Source organism: Oncorhynchus masou, chromosome 5, assembly GCF_036934945.1.
Source record: "Oncorhynchus masou masou isolate Uvic2021 chromosome 5, UVic_Omas_1.1, whole genome shotgun sequence".
Taxonomy (NCBI): Eukaryota; Metazoa; Chordata; class Actinopteri; order Salmoniformes; family Salmonidae; genus Oncorhynchus; species Oncorhynchus masou.
In genome coordinates, this window is record NC_088216.1 from 53,498,988 (window position 1) to 53,522,116 (window position 23,129).

A 23,129-nucleotide genomic window follows, 5' to 3' on the forward strand; every position below is an offset into this window, starting at 1 on the left:
GGTCTTCAAGAACACAGTGGCCTCCATCATTCTTGAATAGAAGAAGTTTGGAACCACCAAGACTCTTACAAGAGCAGGCCGTCTGGCCAAACTGAGCAATCGGGGAGAAGTGCCTTTGGTCAGGGGGTGACCAAGAACCCGATGATAACTCTGGCAGAGCGCCAGAGTTCCTCTGTGGAGATGGGAGAACCTTCCAGAAGGACAACCACCTCTGCAGCACTCCAACAATCAGGCCTTTATGGTAGTGGCCAGATGGAAGCCACTCCTCAGTAAAAAAGGCACATGACAGCATGCTTGGAGTTTGCCAAAAGACACCTAAAGGACTCTCAGACGATGAGAAACAAGATTATCTGGTCTGATGAAACCAAGATTGAACTATTTGGCCTGAATGCCAATCATCCCTACGGCACCATTCCTACGGTGAAGCATGGTGGTGGTAGTATCCTGCTGTGGGGATGTTTTTCAGCTGCAGGGACTTGGAGAATTGTCAGGATTGAAGGAAAGATGAACGGAGCAAAGTACATAGAGATCCTTGATGAAAACCTGCTCCAGAGTGTCCAGGACCTCGGACTGGGGTGAAGGTTCACCTTCCAACAGGAGAAGGACCTGAAGCACACAGCCAAGACAACGCAGGAGTGGCTTCGGGAGAAGTCTCTGATTGTCCTTGAGCAGCCCAGCCAGAGCCCGGATTTGAACGTCTCTGGAGAGACCTGAAAATAGCTGTGCAGCTACACTCCCCATCCAACCTGACGGAACTTGAGAGGATCTGCAGAGAAGAATGGGAGAAACTCCCAAATACAGGTGTGCCAAGCCTGTAGCGTCATACCCAAGTAGAATCAACAAAGTATATGAGAGTTAAGAGTATGAATAGTTATGTAAATGTGATATTTCAGTTAGATTTTTTAATTGCAAAAAAATCTAAAACCTTAATTGTTTTGATTAGGGGTTATTGTGTGTAGATTGATGAGCGGGAATGTTTGTTTAATCCATTTCAGAATAAGGCTGTAACGTAAAAAAAAATTGAAAGTCAAGGAGTCTGTATGCTTTCTGAATGAACTGTACATTTATTTTTGTTCCGTTGCATTAACAGAATATGATCCCTCACATTTGAACCAGCCTACATCTGGTGTCTTTTTTCCATGTCATATAGGAGCTGACTGGTCGGCTGTCTGCAGACTACCCTTTGCTGCCTGGGGAGAAGCCACCTCAAATCCGCCAACGAATCGGAGCTGCCTTCAAACTAGAAGAGCAGAGCATCCCACAGGGAGCAGTGGTAAAGAGCCTGACAGGGTTTGGGCATGGACAATATTGTAATTTACACTGACTATCCCTTTAACAGTAGTTGTAAAAGCCACACACACAGGTGTACTTAGTACTGAAGGCCACTCCCGTGGTCCCCCTTGGAGAAATATTATGTTTCTCAATTCAAGCCATCGTCCTACCTTCCTTGCCACCAACCATCAATAATCAAGCTTCTTTCATCGTAAGAGCCAGGAAGAGATCTTTCATGTTCAGCCACTCATGTTTGCCCAACCTCCTTTTGTCACATCCTGTAGAACTCTGAGCTGAACTCTGTGGAAGCTGAGCTATCCCTGCAGTTGCAGATACACAAAGCGGTCCAAAGACTGTGCTGTGAGGAACACCAGAGCAAGGCGGTGAAGAGAAGCCGGTTACAGCAGTGCAAGCGTGAGGAGAAGAAAGTCAAACAACTGCAGGACACAGCGTTTCAGCTGCGCCTACAGCACGGGCGGTCTTCACCACGGCCAGACTGCACCAGCACACAGAGAGGTGAGCGCCGCCCAGCTGGCCAACTGATAAAATAACATTGAAATCTTTCCTCTCTGACCTGAGAGGAATAGAATTCCAGTGCCCTTCCCATGGATTAATACGGTTGTTCGCTATGCTTTTGTTTTCAGATCAGGGCACTTCTGATGATAGCTCTCTGTCGGATTCGGCACTGCTCGACGAAGGTTAGAGTCACTGTGCAAAGATTTGTCTTGTAAAAGTTATATTGATAAACATGTTATGACAATACCACCAAAGTACCTAATAACACTCTGAATTCAATTGTATCTTTACTTTTCTCCAGTAGAGGTGATTAGTCAGTCATCTCAACCATCCATGGAGCTCCCTCACCTAGGAGGACCAGTAGATCCTCCCCAGCCTCCCCTTGACCCCTCACACCCCCCTGGGCCTAGCCCCCACAAGTCTCCCACTACTACTCCAACCCTGGAGGAGCTACAGTCTCTTTTCAACACCAGCCTGGAATTGGAGCCCCCTCCCATCGAGCACTCGCCCTGGACAGAGTCCAGTCTGGACCAGCCTTACCAGAAGACCAAGAAGAAGTCACACTCTGGTAGCAGAAAGTCAAGGTAAAGGCCAAGGGAGTACCCACTGTGCCTCCTGTAATTTTATATGAACACTACCCTTGAATTTATTGTACAGGAAAGCCCAAGAATAGCTATAATTTAAGCTTCACAGGTTGGTGAAAGCTCTCTTAAACACAAGTCATTATGGCTTGGTAATTGTTTCCATGTAGCCTAATATAAGATTAACTTGGCTTTTTGAATTCATACAGCTCCATAGTTGAACCCAAATAGATCTACCTTAATGAGAAACCACAAGATCAGGAATCTGCTTTGACAGCACTTATATGAAACTTAAACTCCATTTGATATTTGAAAAATGAGAGTTCCTTTTCAAGTGGTTTCGCTCAAGTTGGCATTAATACGTACCTTGTTATTTTGGGGAGGAAATTACTTGGGAACATTCTGATTCAAGTTGTGACTCGTCTTTGAGTGAAAGCTCGAATAGACTGATACAAGGGCACATGGAACAGGTTCAAGCGTGCAAAGTACACACACTCATTTGGCCAACTCATGGCTCTCTCCTGAATAAAAACAGCTTCTGGGTTTAGTCATTAACCCAGTTCTCTCTCCTTCCTGTCCATGTTGTTACCTTTCTGCAGTAGTCCAGCCACGACCCCTGTGTTGCCTCCTGTGGACGCCTGTTGTAGAGACACAGCCCTGACACTGCAGTTCTCCTCCCATCTCAAACTGAGCTACACCCAGTCCAACAGCGCCCCATCCACTCCGGAGATGCACCTTCGCCGCCAGCTCTCTCTCAGGTCATCAAATTAAAATGTTTTACATTTTGGTAGTTGTTCTTCGAGCGACTTAGTCAGTGTATTCAACTAAGGTAAGTAAGACATCCACATCTCACACAACACCACTGTCCAACATTTGTATATCTCATTCACACTGTCCCCACACCGCTTGAATCTTGAGACTGTATCTTACAAATTAGTGTTGAATTTGTACTGTTTTGGCCTTGTTTTTAATGCTTCTATGTAATATTTTAGACTTCCCAACAGTGAGCCTCCGTTGAACCTGGATAAGGATCGAGGACGTACCCGTGTTCCCAGGGGGCTACTAACGGATTACGTGGTAACGTCTCCAGGCGAGTCCCCTGTCCTGAGGGCAGGCTATGGAAATCCCATATACCATTCCAGCTCTGAGACTGAGGACAGTAACTCTGAACACTCTGCCCCATCCTACACCAGTTCACCATGTCGTGAGATGCCTTGTGACCTTCCCAGGCAGTCTCAGCTCACCTATAAGTACCAACACTCCAGCCCCAATGACAATCATCGACCAATGGCCTACCCCCCAGGCCCTGGCTTCTACCAGAACCCCCAGCACCAGTCCAACCCCAGCTTCCACAGGGGTTACTATGACGACAGGATGGTCTACCCTTCAGAGATGGACATGACCAGGCTGTATCATGGCACCCCGCTCCCCTGTCACCCCAGCCAGTATGAACACTGGTACGAGGAGGCCCCTTTGCACCCCCAGCGGGCTCTCAGGTCCCTGCCCCCTCACATCAGACTGTCCCGCGCCCCTTCGCTCCGGGAGTACTCTCACCACCCATCAAGAGGCCTCCCCCAGCAGGTGGTAAACGAAGAGCTCAAGTCGTGGCACCAGCGCAAACAGTTCAGACCTCGCTCCCTGGACAGACAGGGCACAGCCAGGGTGAGGAGTGTACAGTCACCTCTCACCCAGCACAACAAGTACCATGAACAGGTAAACTGCCACAATGGCACTTCACTCTCTAAATGACTATAGTTGCTCAATATGAAGTTACTGTCTTTGCAGAAGTACTGTTAGCACCAGGCAGGTTCCCTGTAACTGAATATCACTGGATTATATTACTGTCAGGTCGGTGTCAGTCGGTGCACCGCAGGCTTTAGAGAAGGGGATTTCTAATCAGTTAAGATGGATGATACGGAGGTGCTGTGTCCAGACCTGTCTGCAAGTTCCATCGAATCAACAGAACTCTTTTAAAATGTTTGTGTCGTATATTAATGCGGTCTTTACAAGTTAGCTTACTTTGCCAAACTCACACAGTTCAATAGAACACAATCACACCTGACAAACAAACAAGTATTATCTCCATGAACTACTAAGCAAACTATGTGAGGATAGGACAACACACAACTCTTCAATGATACTCGTCTCAGCACGTTTTATGACGGGGAAGGCAACCCTGTTCCTGGAGTGTCACAGGTACTGCAGGATTTTGTCCCAACTCGACACCACACGGAACAACTAAGGTAATTGATCGGTTCAGTGATTGCCTAAAGCACTCCTGGTGTTCCAGGTTGATTAAATCAAAAGCATAAAGTACCTACAGCACTCCAGGACAAGGGATGCCTACCTGTTTTATGACTTTCAATCTACACACAGTACCCCAAAATGACAATGCGAAAACATGTTTTTTAAATGTTTTGCAAATGTATTAAAAATACAAAACAGAACTTCATATTAAAAATACTAAACCATATTCAGACCCTTTGCTATAAGACTCAATTGAGATAAGGTGTTTCCATTGATCATCCTTGAGATGTTTCTTCAACTTGATTGTCTACCTGTGGTAAATTCAATTGATTGGACATTATTTGGAAAGGCACGCACCTGTCTATATAAGGTCCCACAGTTGACAGTGCATGTCAGAGCAAATTCCAAGCCATGAGGTCGAAGGAATTGTCCGTAGAACTCAGAGACAGGATTGTCGAGGCACAGATCTGGGGAAGGGTACCAAAAATGTCTGCAGCATTGAAGGTCCCCAAGAACACAGTGGCCTCCATCATTCTTGAATGGAAACAGTTTTGAACCACCAAGACTCTTCCTAGAGCTGTCAGCCCTGCCAAACTGAGCAATCAGGGGAGAAGGGGCTTGGTCAGGGGGGTGACTAAAAACAGAGCTGAAGAGTTCCTCTGTGGAGATGGGAGAACCTTCCAGAAGGACAACCATCTCTGCAGCACTCCAACAATAAGGCCTTCGTGGAAGAGTGGCCAGAAGGAAGCCACTCCTTAGTAAAAGGCACATGACAGCCTGCTTGGAGTTTTCCAAAAGGCACCTAAAGGACTTTCAGACCATGCAAAACAAGATTATCTGGTCTGATGAAAACAATATTGAACTCTTTGGCCTGAATGCCAAGCATCACGTCTGGAGAAAACTTGGCACCATCCCTATGGTGAAGCGTGGTGGTGGCAGCATCATGCTGTGGGGATGTTTGTTAGCGGCAGGGACTGGGAGACTAGTCAGGATCGAGGGAAATATGAACAGAGCAAAGTACAGAGATCCTTGATGAAAACCTGTACCAGAGCGTTCAGGACCTCGGACTGGGGTGAAGGTTCACCTTCCAACAGGTCAACGTCCATAAGCACACAGCCAACAAAACACAGGAGCAGCTTTGGGACAAGTCTCTGAATGTCCTTGAGTAGCCCAGCCAGAGCCCAGTCTTGAACACGATCGATCATCTCTGGAGAGACCTGAAAATAGCTGTGCAGCAACACTCCCCATCCAACCTGACAGGAGCTTGAGAGGATCTGTAGAGAAGAATTGGAGAAACTCCCCAAATACAGTTGTGCAAAGCATACCCAAGAAGACTCACGGCTATAATTGCTGCCAAAGGTTCATCAAAAAATACTGAGCAAAGGGTCTGAATCCTTATGTTATTGTGATATTTCAGTTAATAAAATTATATGTTTGCAAAAAAATGTGTCTAAAAACCTGTTTGGGATTTGTGATTCTGGGGTATTGTGTGTAGATTGATGGGGTGGTAAAAAAACGGTTTAATCCATTTTAGAATAAGGCTGTAACGTCACAAAATGTGGAAAAAGTCAAGGGGTATGAGTGCATTCCGAATGCACTGTCTTTTGAGTTCAGATACAGTTAAAGAAAATCTGTGGGCAGGTGGTGAGTCAATGTGATTTTTAAGACCTTGAAATTATTATAATATGAGAGGCAGTTGGTATCCTGAGTTTAATTTTTTTTAAATTCTCCCCCGCAGAGGGTAAGGTGTGGGTAATGTTCATGCATGAGAGGAAACCCAGGTGCCACATTCCTGTATCGTTTTACTGTCTACCCTTCAGCGATGATTTATATTGCCAGCTGTTGAAAAAGCATGGGCAGCTGTAGTACAGTACTGTACAGTACTGGATCTAATATTTTGCAGCAGTAGTAGTAGCAGCAGTAGCAGCAATTCTTAATTTCAGGGGATGGTCTGATCACAGCAAGTAAAGGAGGTTTGAGAGACGCTCAGACAGCTGCAGTGTGGGAGTGAACAGACTGTACGTGTGGCCCTCCCATCGTCAACCTCACCCCTGAATCATACAGTGTCACGCTGAGTCACATTGTGGCTCACTGTAGAGAAAAATGACACACCCTTGTGGATCAGCTGCTAAAACCTAAAAGCCAAGCTTTTTCAGACACTGGCTGTTTTGAACTCTTATGACCTCGTTATGGAGCTCTCAATGGTGAGGTTATACCACAGTGCTATGTACTGCACTTCCTTTAACATATTTGTATATCCAACTTCCTGGTGTTGTGAGAACTGAGTAATACAGCAGCTGAGTCCTTGGTGTCTGCTGTAGGGCAGTATACTCACTCCTGGCCCTGAAGGGTTGCAGGGAACCACCAGTAGAAACATTATTGCAAGTATCTACTTTGTTGCCTTCTCTCCATACTATGAACTTCCAATAATGTTATTTCTTGTGATATTTAAAAGCCTAACTCTATTAGTACTGACTTGAAAAAACAGACATTGAAATAAATGTTCCCTGTTTTTGTCGTCCCATCTGCAGGCTCCCAAGAGACGTGTCATCCAGAGGGCAGCGGACGGGTCCCCAATGCAGTGGTTTGTGGATGACGACTCTGAGATCGTCAGTCAGGTGTAGGACTAGTGAGAGGGCCCCCAGTGCCACCCTCTCTCTGGAAAGCTCTGACCTCCCCCGGCCCACAGAGCCCTATTTATTCATTAATTTATTACATCACTGGACTTGGTGCTGATATGAGATGAGAGAGAGCGAGAGACTGGGCATAGTATCAAAGAGGATCTGAGGCTTTATATTATTGACTTCAACATGTTACCAGGGCAACACGAAAGTCAATTAAAGGCACAAAGCAACAGACCACAACGTTCCCCTGGTGCCTCCCTTTTTACTGTGAAAGAGCCGCTGTGTTGAACATTCTTTCATGGTTAGTTTGTTAGCTGTTTTTTTGTACGGATCTATTGATGTGTTAAGTACTATCGAAAATGTTAAAATATATTTAGATATTGTTTTTCTAAAAGGAAAAAGTTTCTCTTTAAAAATGAATAAATAATTAAATAAAGATTTATAATGTTAATCCTATCAGTGTCATTCTGTTAAACTTCACTTTCTTCAGAGTTGGGAATTCAGTTTCAACGGGAAGTTTCTGAGTGGCGATATGCATAGGATCAGAATAAGTACCAATATTATTATCATTGGTTACACATTATTTTGTCATCATTTGACCATTCAGCGTTGACGGTGCACTATCTTTTATCAATTTACTAGTCTCTCCCTGACAGACATTTGCAGCAAAAAGCTCTTTGACTGGCAACCAAGTTCAAGTTACTGCCGGTTGCATTCATGGCTCATGATTGCCCCCTGCTTTTGGACATTAATTATGCCCATGATAAACCCTTAATTTATAATGCACTATAATACACCTTTTTTATATAGATAATTGCGGGGCGGGGATTTTAAGAATCCCCCCAAAAACAACTTTTTTTTTCAATGTCAATACATTGTTATGCAGCATAATTAAACATTTGATTCCCAATTTTGGGATGAAGTTGGCAAAACATTGCAATGGCCAATTGGAAAACCAATTGTCATTAAATGTGTCAAAAATCTTAGGAATATGTGGGACAAGAATATAACATACATTATGTTCTTAGTGACAAGGTGAAATTAAACAAAATTGTACAAACAGAATGTAAAGGAGGCTCAAGTACAAAACCTGTGGAGAATTTCAATAAGGGAATGTTAACTGCTCAGAGGAGCCACAGACTGCCAACTTAATACGCAAAATGTACACACTTGAGGATAAAGAACCTGTTTCTGATCTTCATCCTGATATATCTTCATCCTGATATGGAGTGTCAGTGGTGCAGCTCAATCAAGTCTGACACTCAAGATATTGGGAATGAATACTACCACTTAGAGACAAAGTCGTAGTAGAGGTTTATCAGATGAGGAAATCGTAAACTCTATGAAAACTGAATCAAATGAGCAGCATGTAATTGGAGAGGTTGACATCGAAATAAGCGAGGACACACTGAAGGATCTACAGCACCCAGAATAGTTTTTGCCAGAACAGTGTAGAATGCTTCAGGAAACAGTGCTTAGCCAGTGGAAAAGTAAGTCAGCTAGCAAGACATTGTTTTCATTTTATAACAAGTGATAAGCAGAAATAAGGGAGTACTTTCTCAGTAGTAGATGTGTTTCCCTTTAAAACAATCCCATTGAACACCGCTAATACCTAGCTAACGTTAGCCAAACCAAGCTAACTAGCTACTGTTAGTGCAACCCTAAGTAACAGTACATATGAAGACAAAAAAATGATCAGGTCTACTGTACATCTTACTGTAGAAATTATTGTTGAAAACAAGTCTAGGTTTGAGCTGTTGCTGTGAAACTGATTTGAAGCAAGATGCTTTTTGAGGCAAACACACACAGTTCTGGGTTGCTTATCTACAGCAAGAAGCTGTCTCCTGCCTGACTGAGAAAGCATTAGATGCTCTGATCCAGTTTGGCACCACATACCTATGCGAGTCAGGGTTCTCAACTCTGGCATACTTTTTTAAAAGTACAGAAACCGACTCAAAGCTGAGCATGACCTCAGGGTTGCACTGTAATAAACTGAGCACCAGAAAAGACATGCTTGTTGAAAACTTCAACCAGCCACACACCTCTGATTAGGACTGTGTTTGTGTGTGTGTGTGTGTGTGTGTTCTGTTATACAGCTGTGTGATGTGATCAATTAGTTTATTCCAGTTCAGAATTAAAATTATTTATTGTATTTTAACAGCAACAGTTCCAACCTAGACAGATATTTAAGTGTTTTTAATCAAATAGCATGAATTGCTATTTATATGGGTATTTCATTTAATTGTAATTTGTTTTTGTCTATATTGCAATTGTTTTAAGCATAAGGGCAATGAAATGTACAAATATTTACATCTAGTTGCATGTTTTATAAGTTTTGGTCTCAGGAAAACAAAGGATTTCTCATTTGGGTCCTTAAGGACCAATGGCATAAGCCAGTATGTATTACATATACAGTGCTACGAATTGTGGCCACCTATGGAATGGGTGGAGTAAAAAGCCAGCAACACTGTGTATTATTCAAAGACCCATGAAATGACACCATACATGTACATTCTATATATCCGACGTAAGTATTTCCTACAATACTTTTACTGCGGCACCCAGATACGGACCCTACTAAATATTTCCTAATGTAAAAACTGCCAGCTCATCTCCTTTTCAAGACCCCAAATGTATTTTTTTAAATTAAAAAATAATGTCTTGGCAATCATAATTTTATTAGCCAATCAGCAGCCTTTTCCCCCGGGACTTATTGTAATACCGGACCAGGCAGGGCCTCAGGCAGTCTGTAGTTTTCGTTCTGCTGACCAACCGGTTTTTGTCTCCTGCTTATTCTCAGTGGTGTAAAGTACTTAAAAGTAAAAATACATTAAAGTACAACGTTTTTTTTGTGGTATCAATACTTTACGATTTATACTTTACTATTTATACTATTTTTACTTTTACTTCACTACATTTCCAAAGAAACATTATACTCCATACATTTTCCCTTACACCCAAAGGTACTCCTTACATTTTGACAGGACAAGGGTCCAATTCACGCACTTATCAAGAGAACATGCCTGGTCATCCCTACTGCCTCTGATCTGGTGTACTCACTAAACACAAATGCTTTGTTTGTAAATTATGTCTGAGTGTTGGAGTGTGCCCCTGGCTATCCATCAATAAAAATACAAATAAAATAGTGGCGTCTCGTTTGTATAAGGAATTTTAAATTATTTATACTTTTACTTTTGATACTTAAGTATATTTTTGCAATTCCATTTAATTTGGTTACTTAAGTATATTCAAAACCAAATACTTTTAGACTTTTACTCAAGTAGTATTTTACTGTGACATTTACTTTTGTCATTTTTTTAATGTATCATTACTTTTACTCAAGTATGACAGAGTATTTTTCCACCACTGCTTATTCTACCTCCTTAGAAAAATGTTATTTTCTTTCTGATTTTTTATTGTGCATGCAGTTAAATAAGCGCAATTAGTATCACAGAGAGTGGTGTTGTGTGTGTGGATCTTCATTAAACCCTTTAACTGGAACTACTGCTTCCTTGTGTTCTGAACGGCCTTTAATCCAGAACCTACATTTTCCATCCCTTTTTATTGGATTCTTAGAATTCATTAACAACCCATATTTTTCACCTACAATACTTCTACTGCGGAACCCAGAATAGTGTTTGCTCTATAAACCAATATGTATTCCATATACAGTGATTCGCATTGGTGGCATTTATTGGACCATGGAACATGTTTTAAAAGCCAAATGTCACTTAAATATTAACAAATATGAATCATTGTAATTTATTTTTCATATATAATGAATAAAACAGGTTATTGACACTTTTCTACTATTATGCGGGGACTTTTATTTTGAAGATTTCCGTGACCCAGAAGTACTTTTTTGTGTGTTGATGTTGGAGAGGTGCAGCTGTTGGATGCCAATCGCCGATATACACCCCAACGAGGAAGAAGAAGAAGCGGTGCAGCCAATCGTTGGAGGAAGACCCACGTTTACCCAGTTATTCTTGCTGTAGGCTACTAAAATATGGAAAAACCTCTCAAACTGCACTCCGATCTAGCAGAGGACGTGGCTACGTCTTCGAGCTTTCGTCAATTCAAGATAAAACACTTCCACTTGGATCTAAGCGTGGACTTTGAGAAGAGAACTTTGAGAGGAACTGAAACGCTACAGCTGAAATGCATCCAAGATTCTCAAAGCGAGCTACTGTTGGACATTCATCCCTCCCTCTCAATGCAAGAGGTGTCCTACTGCCGAAGTGAAGATGATTCGGATTCAGTGAAAGTAGAATTCATGACGCGCAATTTCACCAGTTATGGCACCACACTGGTTGTAAAATTCCCAGCACCATGTAAAATTGAGGAACAGTTTCGAGTGGTGGTCAAGTTTCTTGCATCCGATGGACCAGGGGTAAGTGAATGTCATTCAGCCGTCGTAACTAGAGTCAGTTTACCTAGCAACAACAACACTAGCTTGTTACTTCCAGATGATTGGTTACTCAGAATGTATTTCTATTTGAACCTATACAGAAGAAAAATATAAACACAACATGTCAAATGTTGGTCCCATGTTTAATGACCTGAAATACACTTTATTTTTTTTAACATACGCACAAAAAGCTTATTTCTCTAATTTTGTGCTCAAATTTGTTTACATCTCTGTTAGTGTACATTTATTTCTCCTTTGCCAAGATGATCTATCCACCTGACAGGTGTGGCATATCAAGAAGCTGATTAAACAGCATGATCATTACACAGGGCTGGGGACAATAAAAGGCCTCTCTAACATGTGCAGATTTGTCACAACACAATGCCACAGATGTGTGAAGTTTTGAGGGAGTGTACATTTGGCATGCTGACTGCAGGAATGTCCACCAGATTTCTTCACCTGCAGGATCATCTGAAACCAGTCACCTAGACAACTGAGGAATAATTGAGGAATATTTCTGTCTGTAATAAAGCCCTTTAGTGGGGAATAATTATTTCTTATTGGCTGGGCCTGGCTCCCCAGTGGGTGGGCCTATGCCCTCCCAGGCCTATGGCTGCTCCTGCCCAGTCATGTGAAATCCAAAGATTAGGGCCTAATGAATTTAAATAAATTTACTTTTTTCCTTATGTGACCGTCCGCCTCGATTCGGTTTTATGTAGAAAAATGTGAATTCATTTTTTAATATTTTTTTAAAATGTTGGATAAAAGTAGAGACTGGTATATCATACACTGCAGTTGAAGAACAATGGGAAAGTAATTCTGCTTTAAAAGTTCATAAACTTGTAACCCCACTTTTGAGAAAATGGTCCTGGAATGTTTTGGCACACCTACTGGAGAGCTCTTCTTTGTCTACATCCATTCAGCATCATTCACACCTTCTTAGCCTCACCCGTCTCTCTAAGGATTCACATGCGAGGCCATGTGTTAAACAGAGTGAGTAGTTTAGTAAACAACCAAAGATTAAGACTAAAAGTGGTAAAAGTAGTGGCCTACAATAAGGAAAAACTCCAGGTAACAATACACTATCTAGTCCTTGGCCTGTATCCTAATCTGATTTTGGTGCAGATCATGTTGTTCTTCACATTACCTTCTTTGGTAACACACACTATATCAAATATGATCTAACTTTATAAGTCACATCCACAGGATACAGAAGGTGTAAAATGGTTACTTGCGCAGTAGCAATATAAAAAAGTGTCCAGATACAAATATTTTATAATTATTAGATGATGCTTACCTGACACACATGAAATACAATAGATGGCCATAAGCACCGCCAGACACACCTGGCTAACTTGATGGGTCGTGTAATAATCTGTCGAAGTAGAGTCTTGATTAGCCATGTAGCTAGCTAGCTAGCTAGCTAGCTAGCTAAGCAATAGACTAGCATAATCCTAACTCATATGACTACCTATACAAATGTTGTCATCGCTGTAGTATGAATCTGCAGGTAGCTAAAGCTAACAACTAGGTTCTGATTCAAATAATATTACTACACAGATCATACACGTAATGTTCCATAACTAGCTAACAGTACTCTTTAACTTTCAATGAAAACAACTCTGACAAAATTAAAAACGTATAATATCTTAAAATGTAGCTAGACTCTTACCTGTCCGTATACATGGATGAACACTTCACGGTAGACTGGAACCATTTAACTCTGTTTTGTTTGTAGCTACATCTTGTTTGGCCAGCATTGTGTCAAGTCACTGCGGTTTACACTGACTTTGGCGTGTGCAGAAAGTAGCCCATCACTTTTTCCAACTGATCTGTCGGTTTAGCAGCTGCTAAATTCAGGGTGTCAATGTTGTTGAGAAAGGTCCTTTCTACCGCACCGTTTTTTAAATTATGAACTGTAACTCAGTAAAATTGTTAATTTTTGCATTTTTTTTTTGTTCAGTATATTTAAAACCTTTTTTTTCTTTTTCAAATTAGATCAACTCTGTTGGCTATACATTATATTCATAGTCTGCAACGTTTCATAGTTTTTAGTTTCACATTTCTTTGAAGTATGCATTCCATTTATTCAGGCCCCTTGACTTTTAACACATCTTGTTAAATTACAACCTTATTCTAAAATGGATTATGGCATCCCCCCCCTCAATCTACACACAATACCCCATGTATTACAAATAAACATACACTACTGTTCAAAAGTTTGGGGTCACTTAGAAATGTCCATGTTTTTGAAAAAAAAGCCATTGTCCATTGATCATAAATACAGTGTAGACATTGTTAATGTTGTAAATGACTATTGTACCTGGAAACTGAAGATTTTTAAAGGAATATCTACATTGGCGTAAAGAGGCCTATTATCAGCAACCATCACTCCTGTGTTCCAATGGCACGTTGTGTTCGATACCCCAAGTTTATCATTTTAAAAGGCCAATTGATCATTAGAAAACCCTTTTGCAAGGATATTAGCACAGCTGAAAACTGTGGTGCTGATTTTAAAAATAAATAAAACTGGCCTTTAGACTAGTTGAGTATCTGGAGAATCAGAATTTGTGGGTCCGATTACAGGCTCAAAATGGCCAGAAACAGAGCACTTTCTTCCTAAACTCGTCAGTCGGTTCTGAGAAATTAAGGCTATTCAATGTGAGATATTGGCAGAATAGAAAGAGGAGTGGGAGGCCTCGGTGCACAACTGAGCAAGAGGACAAGTACATTAGTACACTAGTGTGAGAAACAGACGCCTCAAGTCCTCAACTGGTAGCTGCATTAAATAGTACTCGCAAAACACCAATCTCAACGTCAACAGTGAAGGAGTCGTCTCCGGGATCCTGGCCTTCTAGGCAGAGTTGCGAAGAAAAAGCCATATCTCAGACTGGCCAATAAAAATAAAAGATTAAGATGGGCGAAAGAACACAGACAGAGGAAGATTGGGAAAAAAGTGTTATGGACAGACAAATCTAAGTTTGAGGTGTTTGGATCACAAAGGAACATTTGTGAGACGCAGAAAAAATGAAAGATGCTGTAGGAGTTCTTGACGCCATCTGTCAGGCATGGTGGAGGTAATGTGATGGTCTGGGGGTGCTTTCGTGGGAGATTTGTACAGGGTAAATGGAATCTTGAAGAAGGAAGGCTATCACTCCATTTTGCAACGCCATGCCATACCCTGTGAACGGCGCTTAAGTGGAGACAATTTCCTCCTACAACAGGACAATGACCCAAAGCACACCTCCAAACTATTCAAGAACTATTTAGGGAAGAAGCAGTCTGCTGGTATTCTGTCTATAATGGAGTGGCCAGCACAGTCACCGTATCTCAACCCTATTGAGCTGTTGTGGGAGCAGCTTGACCGTATGGTACGTAAGAAGTTCCAATCCAACTTGTGGGAGGTGCTTCAGGAAGCATGGGGTGAAATTGCTTCAGATTACCTCCACAAATTGACAACTAGAATGCCAACGGTCTGCATGGCTGTAATTGCAGCAAATGGAAGATTCTTTGACGAAAGCAAAGTTTGAAGGACACAATTATTGTTTCAATTAAAAATCATTATTTATAACCTTGTCAACGTCTTGACTATATTTCCTATTCATTTTGCTACTCATTTCATGTATGTTTTCATGGAAAACAAGGAAATATCTAAGTGACCACAACTTTTGAACAGTAGGCACATGACAGCCTGCTTGGAGTTTGCCAAAAGGCACCTAAAGACTCAGACCATGAGAAACAAAGATTATCTGATGAAGCAAAGATTGAACTCTTTGGCCTGAATGCCAAGCCTCACGTCTGGAGGAAACCTGACACCATCCCTACGGTGAAGCATGGTGGTGGCCGCATCATTCTGTGGGGATGTTTTTCAGCGGCAGGGACTGGGAGACTAGTCAGCATCGAGGGAAAGATGAACGAAGCAAAGTACAAAGAGATCCTTGATGAAGACCTGTACCAGAGTGCTCAGGACCTCAGACGGGGGCGAAGGTTCCCCTTCCAACAGGACAATGACCCGAAGCACACAGCCAGACAACACAGGAGTGGCTTCGGGACAAGTCTCTGATTGTCCTTGAGTGGCCCAGTCAGAGCCCGGAGTTGAACCCGATCGAACATCTCTGGAGAGACCTGCAAATAGCTGTGCAGCAACACTCCCCATCCAACCTGACAGAGCTTGAGGATCTGCAGAGAAGAATGGGAGGAACTCCCCAAATACAGGTGTGCCAAGCTTGTAGTGTCATACCCAAGAAGACTTGAGGCTGTAATCACTGCCAAAGGTGCTTCAACAAAGTACTGAACAAAGGGTCTTAATACTTAAGTAAATGTAATATTTCAGTTTATAATGAATAACTGTGCAAACATTTCTTAATCTGTTTTTGCTTTGTCTTGATGGGATATTGTGTGTAGATTGAGTATTTTTTTGTTTGTTATTTAATCCATTTTTGAATAAGGCTGTAACGTAACAAAATGTGGAAAAGGTCAAGGGGTCAAAATAGTTTATGAATGCACTGTACATAAGTGCAACAAATGAGTGCCTATTCATGAACTGCACCATCCTCATTAAACCCAGCATACATTTGTAGATATCATGGCTGGAGCCTGCTCAGACTGCTGAAAAGAAAGAGCCTTTCCTCTACACCTCTGGCTTCCCTGTGCTGAACCGCAGCCTGTTCCCTGGCTTCCACACCCCCATGACTAAGAGCCCCTACTCGGTTGCTGTGAAGGTAAAGTGTGCCCCTACCTCTACACTCAAACCCTGGTCTCTGCCCCCCTGACCCACTAGGTGTGCTGGCTGGATCCAGAGCAGACAGCTGGGAAGGCCAAGCCTTACGTCTTCACCCAGGGCCAGGCCGTGCTCAACCGCTCCTTCTTCCCCTGCTTTGACACGCCGGCCGTCAAGAGCACCTACTCGGCCGCCGTGAAGGTGAGCCCCTGGACTGGACTCTGAATGAGCCAATGTCCATGGGAGGATAACCACAGAGTCATTGCTGTCTCAGTCTTTTTCTCTTTGCAGGATAATTAAGCTTCTGTGTTTTTCCTTTTTGTCATTCACATCTTTTTTGTCTATTATCCTGTTTATTCTATTTTGCCCTGTCATTCAACTTCATGTGCTTTGCCTGGTGTGTTGTGTTCACTCGTTTTTCAATACTTAAAGCACTTTGAATTTTAGGTCTAGTATTAACACACATTGCTGAAAAAGCTCTTAATGTATGGTGGGAACCTCACCTTATCCACCATTCCGACTACTTTGTCTGTATTAGTAATGGATATTGGTACCATTATCGATCATGACTCTGTCCGAAGACTGCCCTGTCTGCCTCCACAGGTTCCTGATGGTTTCACAGCAGTCATGAGTGCCAGTAAGGGAGAACACAGGATGGCAGACAACACGTTCCTGTTCACCATGGAACAGCCCATCCCCTCCTACCTGGTGGCCTTGGCTGTAGGAGACTTGGTCTCTGCGGAGGTGGGGCCAAGGTGAAAGAGTCTACGTTGTTTTATTTAACCTTTATTTATCTAGGCAAGTCAATTAAGAACAAATTCTTATTTACAATGACGGCCTAGGAACAGTGGGTTAACTGCCTTGTTCAGGGGCAGAATGACAACTCTGGGATTTGATCGAGCAAACTTTTGGTTACTGGCTCAATGCTCTAACCACTAGGCTACCTGCCGCCCCTGGTGGCCTTGGATAGGTCCCAGATCTGTTTGTGCTGTTGATTTGTTTGTGCTCAAGCCAAATATGACAATTCCACAAGGAATTGTCAAGAGATCAGAAATAGACTGGCACCCATTCCAGGCCTCTAAATCTTGTGACAGTTTGACAATTTGTTTTGGTCAAGTAAGGGGCGTAATTTGATAGTGTTAAGCCTTCTGCTTCTAGTATAGACCTCACCTAACCTCACGGTAGGTACAAGACAAAATTCCTCTCCTGTCTAAAGCATTTATTGATAACAACCTGGGCGTGTTGGTCATTGACCCGCAAAATGCATTCTCTGTGTCAGACTGAGTAGAGAGATGAGAATCAAAAAGCAGGGTGAATGTTCAACTTGAATGAAGTTTGAACTTGAATGAAAACTGCACTTGCTACTTATGGGCCATATAATGCTGCTGAAGAATGTGCTTTGAAGAACATGCATGATAGTGTTTGCCTATGGAGTTTCAATGCTTGGTAGTAATTGTAAATCTATATCTTTTAGGACCCGAGTATGGACAGAGCCATGCCTGCTGCAGGCAGCCAAGCAGGAGTATGACGGAGTCATCGAGGAATTTCTGGTTGTGGGGGAGAAACTATTTGGACCCTACGTCTGGGGAAGGTGAAATTCCCTAAATAACAATATGGTCCAATACTTCAGTGGTCAGTCAACAACCCTGGTTCTGAAGCGCTACAGGGAATGTAGGATTGATTGATTAGTTGAATCAGGTGTCTTAGTGCTAGGCTAGAATAGAAAATGCACACGGTAGCTCTTTCCATGACTAGGGATGGTGTCCACTGACTTTGCTCTTGCAGTGTCATGACTTATTCTGCTTATAAACATACATAATTGGTTCGTCCCCTCAGGTATGACGTGCTGTTCATGCCACCGTCATTCCCCTTCGGCGGTATGGAGAACCCCTGCCTCACTTTCGTCACCCCCTGCCTCCTGGCCGGAGACCGCTCACTGGCTGACGTCATTGTGCACGAGATCTGCCACAGCTGGTTCGGTAATCTGGTAACCAATGCCAACTGGGGTGACTTCTGGCTCAACGAGGGCTTCACAATGTACGCCCAGCGCCGGGTGTGCAGGGAGATCTACGGTAAGAGACTGTCAATCAATCAAATTGAATTTATAAAGCCCTTTCTTCAACAGCATAGTACATCACTTTGTCACAGTTTGTCTACTGTAGACCAGGGCTCTCCAACCATGTTCCTGGAGAGCTACTGTCCAGTTGGTTTCACTCCAACTTTAATCAAGTGCCCCTAATTTTCATAATTAGCTGGTTTATTAGCTGAATCAGGTTAGTTACAACTGAGGTTGGAGTGAACCTACAGGAAGGTAGCTCTCCAGAAATAGAATTGGCGAGCCCTGCTGTAGCAATGTATGATGGGCTCATCCTCAAGTCTCACAACTCTTTCCATTTGAAAGTAAACAGTAGTTGTCTACACAGCTATTTGTGCACACCTGGCTGTCTTATCACTCTCAAAGCCCTGATGTCTATTGTGTTGTTATTTGTAGGAGAGGCCATCACTAGTCTGGAGGCAGCGACTGGGAGAGCTTTACTCAGACAGCACATGGACAACACCGGAGAGGACCACCCTCTCAATAAACTGCGTGTGAAGATCAAACCAGGTCAGACTGTTTACATTTACCCTTGACTGCTAAGGCTAAAGCCAAAACCAATTCCATTAGTATCCCAGTGGTCTTAGTTTAATTAGTAGTTGATCTGACTGAGATTTGCCTATGGAGCTGCAGACCCAATAGAACTGATACACTTGATCATGACTGCTCAAGTTAAAGCAAAACATTTTATTTTTGTCCCATCCCTCAGGTGTTGACCCTGATGACACTTACAATGAGACGCCTTATGAGAAGGGCTTCTGTTTTGTCTCTTACCTGGCCCACCTGGCTGGAGACCAGAGTCACTTCGATGCCTTCCTCAAGGTTGGTGTTGCTTCTCATTATACGGTGCCTTCAGAAAGTATTCATACCCCTTGACTTACTCCACATTTTGTTGTTACAGCCTGAATTAAAAATGTATTTATATATGTAATTTTAATGACAAAGTGAAAACATGTTTTTTGACAAGTTTGAACACTTATTGAAAATTTAAATACAGAAATATCTATTCACACCACTTTGCTCTGACACTCCAAATTGAGCTCCGATGCATCCAATTTCCTTTGATCATCCTTGAGATGTCACTACAACTTGATTGGAGTCCACCTGTAGACAATTCAGTTGTTTGGACATGATTTAGAAAGAAACACACCTGTCTATATAAGCAGTGGTGGAAAAGTACTAATTTGTCTTTACTTGAGTAAAAGTAAAGATGCATTAATAGAAAATGACTCAAGTGAAAGTCACCCAGTAAAATACTACTTGAGTAAAAGTATTTGGTTTTAAATATACTTAAGTATCAAAAGTAATTGGATCATTGTCCTGTCAAAATGTAATGAGTACTTTTGGGTGTTACGGAAAATGTATGGAGTATAAAGTACATAATTTTATTTTGGAATGTAGTGAAGTAAAAGTTAACAAAAATATGAATAGTACAACAAAACTTAAGTAAAAATACTTTAAAGTACTACTTAAGTACTTTATACCACTGTATATAAGGTTTTACAGTTGAAAGTGCATGTCAAAGCAGAGACTATACCATGAATTCCAAGGACCAGTCTGTAGCTCTCTGAGATGTGATGAGGCATATATCTGGGGAAGGGTATAAAACTATTTCTAGAGTGTTGAACGTTTCCAAGAGCACAGTGGTTGGCATCATTTGAAAATTGGAAAAATATGGAACTACCCAGACTCTGCTTAGAGCTGGTCGTCCGACCAAACTAAGGAACCGGGCAAGAAGGACCTTGGTCAGGGGGGTGACCAAGAACCCAATGACCACTCTGACAGAAGTACAGAGTTCCTTGGCTGAGATAGGAGAAGCTGCCAGAAGGACAACAGTCCCTACAGCACTTCACCAATCTGGGCTTTATGGAAAAGTGGCCAAATGGAAGCCACTCCTGAAAAAAAGGCACATGATAGCACGCCTGGAGTTTGCAAAAAGACACGTGAATGAATTCACGTGGCAAAATATTCTGTGGTCTGATGAATTAAAAAAATAAATACTTGGCCTGAATGCAAAGCACTATGTCTGGCGAAAACCAGGCACAGCTAATCACCCGTCGAACACCATCCCTACTGTGAAGCATAGGGGTGGTAACATCATACTCTGGGCATGTTTTTCAGCGTCAGGGACTGGTAAGGATAAAGGGAACAATCAATGGAGTCAAATACGGGCAAATCCTTGATGAGGACCTGCTTCAGAGTGCAAACGACCTTAGGCTAGAGTGAAAATGTTACATTCCAACAGGAGAATGACCCCAAGGATACAGCCAAAGCAATGCTGGAATGGCTTCAGAAAAATAATGTGAAGGTCCTTGAGTGGCCAAAGCCCAGACATGAAACCCATTGAGAGACTGCTAGGTGTGAATACTTACAGTACCAGTAAAAAGTTTGGACACCTACTCATTCCAGGGTTTTTCTTCTATTTTCTACATTGTAGAATAATAGTGAAGACATCAAATATGTGAATATGTGGGAACTCCTTCAAGACTGATGGAAAAGCATTCCAGGTGAAGCTGGTTGAGAGAATGCCAAGAGTGTGCAAAGCTGTCATCAAGGCAAAGGGTGGCTAATTTGAAGAATATATTTTTTTGGTCTTTGCTATTATTCTACAATGTAGAAAAAAGTCAAACTAAAGAAACTCATTCCAGAGTATGTGTGTCAACTTTTGACCTGTCGGTCTGTGTGTGTCTGTCTGTCTGAGTGAGTGAGGGCAACAGTCTGACATGTGGGTGTTTCTTCTCACAGGCCTACATTGACAAGTTCAAATTCCGCAGTGTTATGGCAGAGGACGCTCTGGAGTTCTTCCTGGAGTATTTCCCTGACCTGAAGAAGAAAGGAGTAGATATGATTAAGGGTAAAACACAGTAGTTGCTTTTAGAGTGTTGGATTGGCCTTTTTAGGGTCGTATTTGCCTTTTTAGAATGAGTATTTAAGCTTGGAAGTGAGATTGTAACAGCAAACTGACCTCACTCTCCTTGTGGTCTCTTTGCTAGGTCTGGAATTTGATAGCTGGCTCAATGTGCCCGGTTGGCCTCCCTACCTCCCTGACCTGTCGGCTGGCAAGAGCCTGATGAAGCCTGCTGAGCAGCTGTCAGAGCTGTGGGCTGCCGAGGTCCTGGATATGGCCAGCATCAAGAAGACCAACATCCAGGCCTGGAAGACTAATCAGGCTGTCTACTTCTTGGAAAAGATCATAGAGAAGTCCCCACTCCCTAGAGGTAGGACACGATGGTAACAACACTTCTGTACGGATATCCTTAGCACAATCGTTTTTCTGAAGATGCATGTGATTCACCCCAATTCCTCAGTGTGTGGATCTCTATTCTTTATATCATTACTTTACTTTTTGTAACTTGCACCTGCAAGTCTGGATGTGCGTACACTACTTTTGAAATGAGTCACACCAATGATGTACCATCCCACCGACTTTGATAAGGTAATATGGAGAAACTGGAGGAGCAGTACCCTCACATCGTGATGTCAAACAACGCTGAGCTACGACTGCGCTGGGCCCAGATCGTCGCCAAGAATCATCACCAGCCAGGATATCAACATGTGCGCAGCTTCCTCAGCTGCCAGGTCAGAAAAACAAATGTTTGGTCCTCAACTATCAATTATAGTGTTTCGGAGGACACATGGCTCTCGACCTTTGCCTTTCCTGAGTCCGAACAGGAGTTGCAGCGACGGTACAAGACTAGCTACCCAATTGGGGAGAAAAATGGTTAAAAGTACAAAATAATAACCACAAATTATAGTATTTGTCAGGCACATTTTGTTTTGGCTAGTTTGTTTTATTATAGTAAATATAATATATTTATATGTGTGTGTGATATACCATGTGTATTTTTATAGTGTCCGTTTAAAGCTAAATTAGTATTTTTCAGGTGTCTGAAACAATCATGTAAATAGTATTATCTTAGCATATTAAATTGTATCTTGCTCCCAGGGGAAACAGAAGTACACACTGCCTGTGTACCGTGCACTGTGGAATGGATCAGAGGAGACCAGGGCTTTGGCCACAGAGATCTTCAGTGCAACCTCCCATCAGCTCCATGTCAATGTCCGCAACTACGTCAAGAAGATCCTTGCCTGTGCGCCATCATAGGAGCTGAACATGAGATCCAGAGTCTAGTCTCACTGACCCTGGCCTAGAGATATAATAGAGGAGTAGTAGTCTTACCCAGTACTTTCAGATGGCCTCCTTTATTTAAATGTACTGTACCAGGATAGATTGAGATGCCAATATCATCTAGCTTGGTCAGTATTTACCAAGGAAAAGAGGCCAATTTACATATTTACGGCATTTTTGGTATTTACGCATGCCAGCCTTAAAGGCTCTGCTGTGGGTATGTCTTACTTTAAAGTACTTACTGTGGGAGGGCATACAACTAATTTAAGTAGTATTGGTAAAAAAAATGGGGGAAAAATGAATGGAAAATAAAAGTAGGTATTACTTTGTTGTATTGAGTATGTAAAACCTTTTGATTATGCTTTTTTTTCACCCAAACTAAGCTGTATTTTAAATGTTCCAAACAGTAAAAAGTACATTCTTTGAAGTAAATCTAGTAATTGGTTTTCAAGATTCAATGCATCTTCTTGATTTCATTGCATATGCCATTCACAGCATACTTTATTTTACTACATTTTATGGCAGAATATTTAATTT

At 42.2% G+C, this 23,129-nt stretch overlaps 2 protein-coding genes across 5 annotated transcripts in view; both read left to right on the forward strand.

The window, feature by feature from the left end:
• inavab (innate immunity activator b) overlaps positions 1–7,689 on the forward strand; it is a 47,195-nt gene extending 39,506 nt beyond the window's left edge. For 2 of the 3 annotated variants that reach the window (XM_064966016.1, XM_064966015.1), the window contains exons 4-10: positions 1,151–1,273; positions 1,557–1,788; positions 1,917–1,970; positions 2,090–2,372; positions 2,969–3,127; positions 3,362–4,082; positions 7,148–7,689. In XM_064966016.1, coding sequence (XP_064822088.1) covers positions 1,151–1,273; positions 1,557–1,788; positions 1,917–1,970; positions 2,090–2,372; positions 2,969–3,127; positions 3,362–4,082; positions 7,148–7,240 — 1,665 coding nt within the window. In that variant the 3' untranslated portion in view covers positions 7,241–7,689. The remainder of the gene's footprint in view (positions 1–1,150; positions 1,274–1,556; positions 1,789–1,916; positions 1,971–2,089; positions 2,373–2,968; positions 3,128–3,361; positions 4,083–7,147) is intronic. The other variant, XM_064966017.1, reaches the window with a different exon arrangement.
• Positions 7,690–11,111: 3,422 nt separating this feature from the next.
• rnpep (arginyl aminopeptidase (aminopeptidase B)) lies at positions 11,112–23,045 on the forward strand. 2 transcript variants are annotated; one of them, XM_064966019.1, is made up of 11 exons: positions 11,112–11,630; positions 16,229–16,369; positions 16,972–17,123; positions 17,843–17,959; positions 18,205–18,440; positions 18,860–18,973; positions 19,173–19,285; positions 21,209–21,317; positions 21,457–21,681; positions 21,900–22,042; positions 22,410–23,045. In XM_064966019.1, the coding sequence occupies exons 1-11, from the start codon at positions 11,247–11,249 to the stop codon at positions 22,566–22,568; spliced, it is 1,893 nt and encodes a 630-aa protein (XP_064822091.1). In that variant the 5' UTR covers positions 11,112–11,246; the 3' UTR covers positions 22,569–23,045. The 2 variants fall into 2 exon arrangements, with proteins under 2 accessions (XP_064822091.1, XP_064822090.1); XM_064966018.1 differs by lacking the exon at positions 16,229–16,369 and adding an exon at positions 16,429–16,569 and having other exon boundaries at positions 11,114–11,630.
• The last annotated feature ends 84 nt before the right edge of the window (positions 23,046–23,129 follow it).

Coding starts and splice junctions, on each gene's coding strand:
- rnpep (XM_064966019.1), top strand. CDS start 11,247: ATGGAAAAACCTCTCAAACTGCACTCCGATCTAGCAGAGGACGTGGCT. Junction 17,960..18,204: donor GGACCCTACGTCTGGGGAAG/GTGAAATTCCCT, acceptor TCGTCCCCTCAG/GTATGACGTGCTGTTCATGC. Junction 18,441..18,859: donor GGTGTGCAGGGAGATCTACG/GTAAGAGACTGT, acceptor TGTTATTTGTAG/GAGAGGCCATCACTAGTCTG.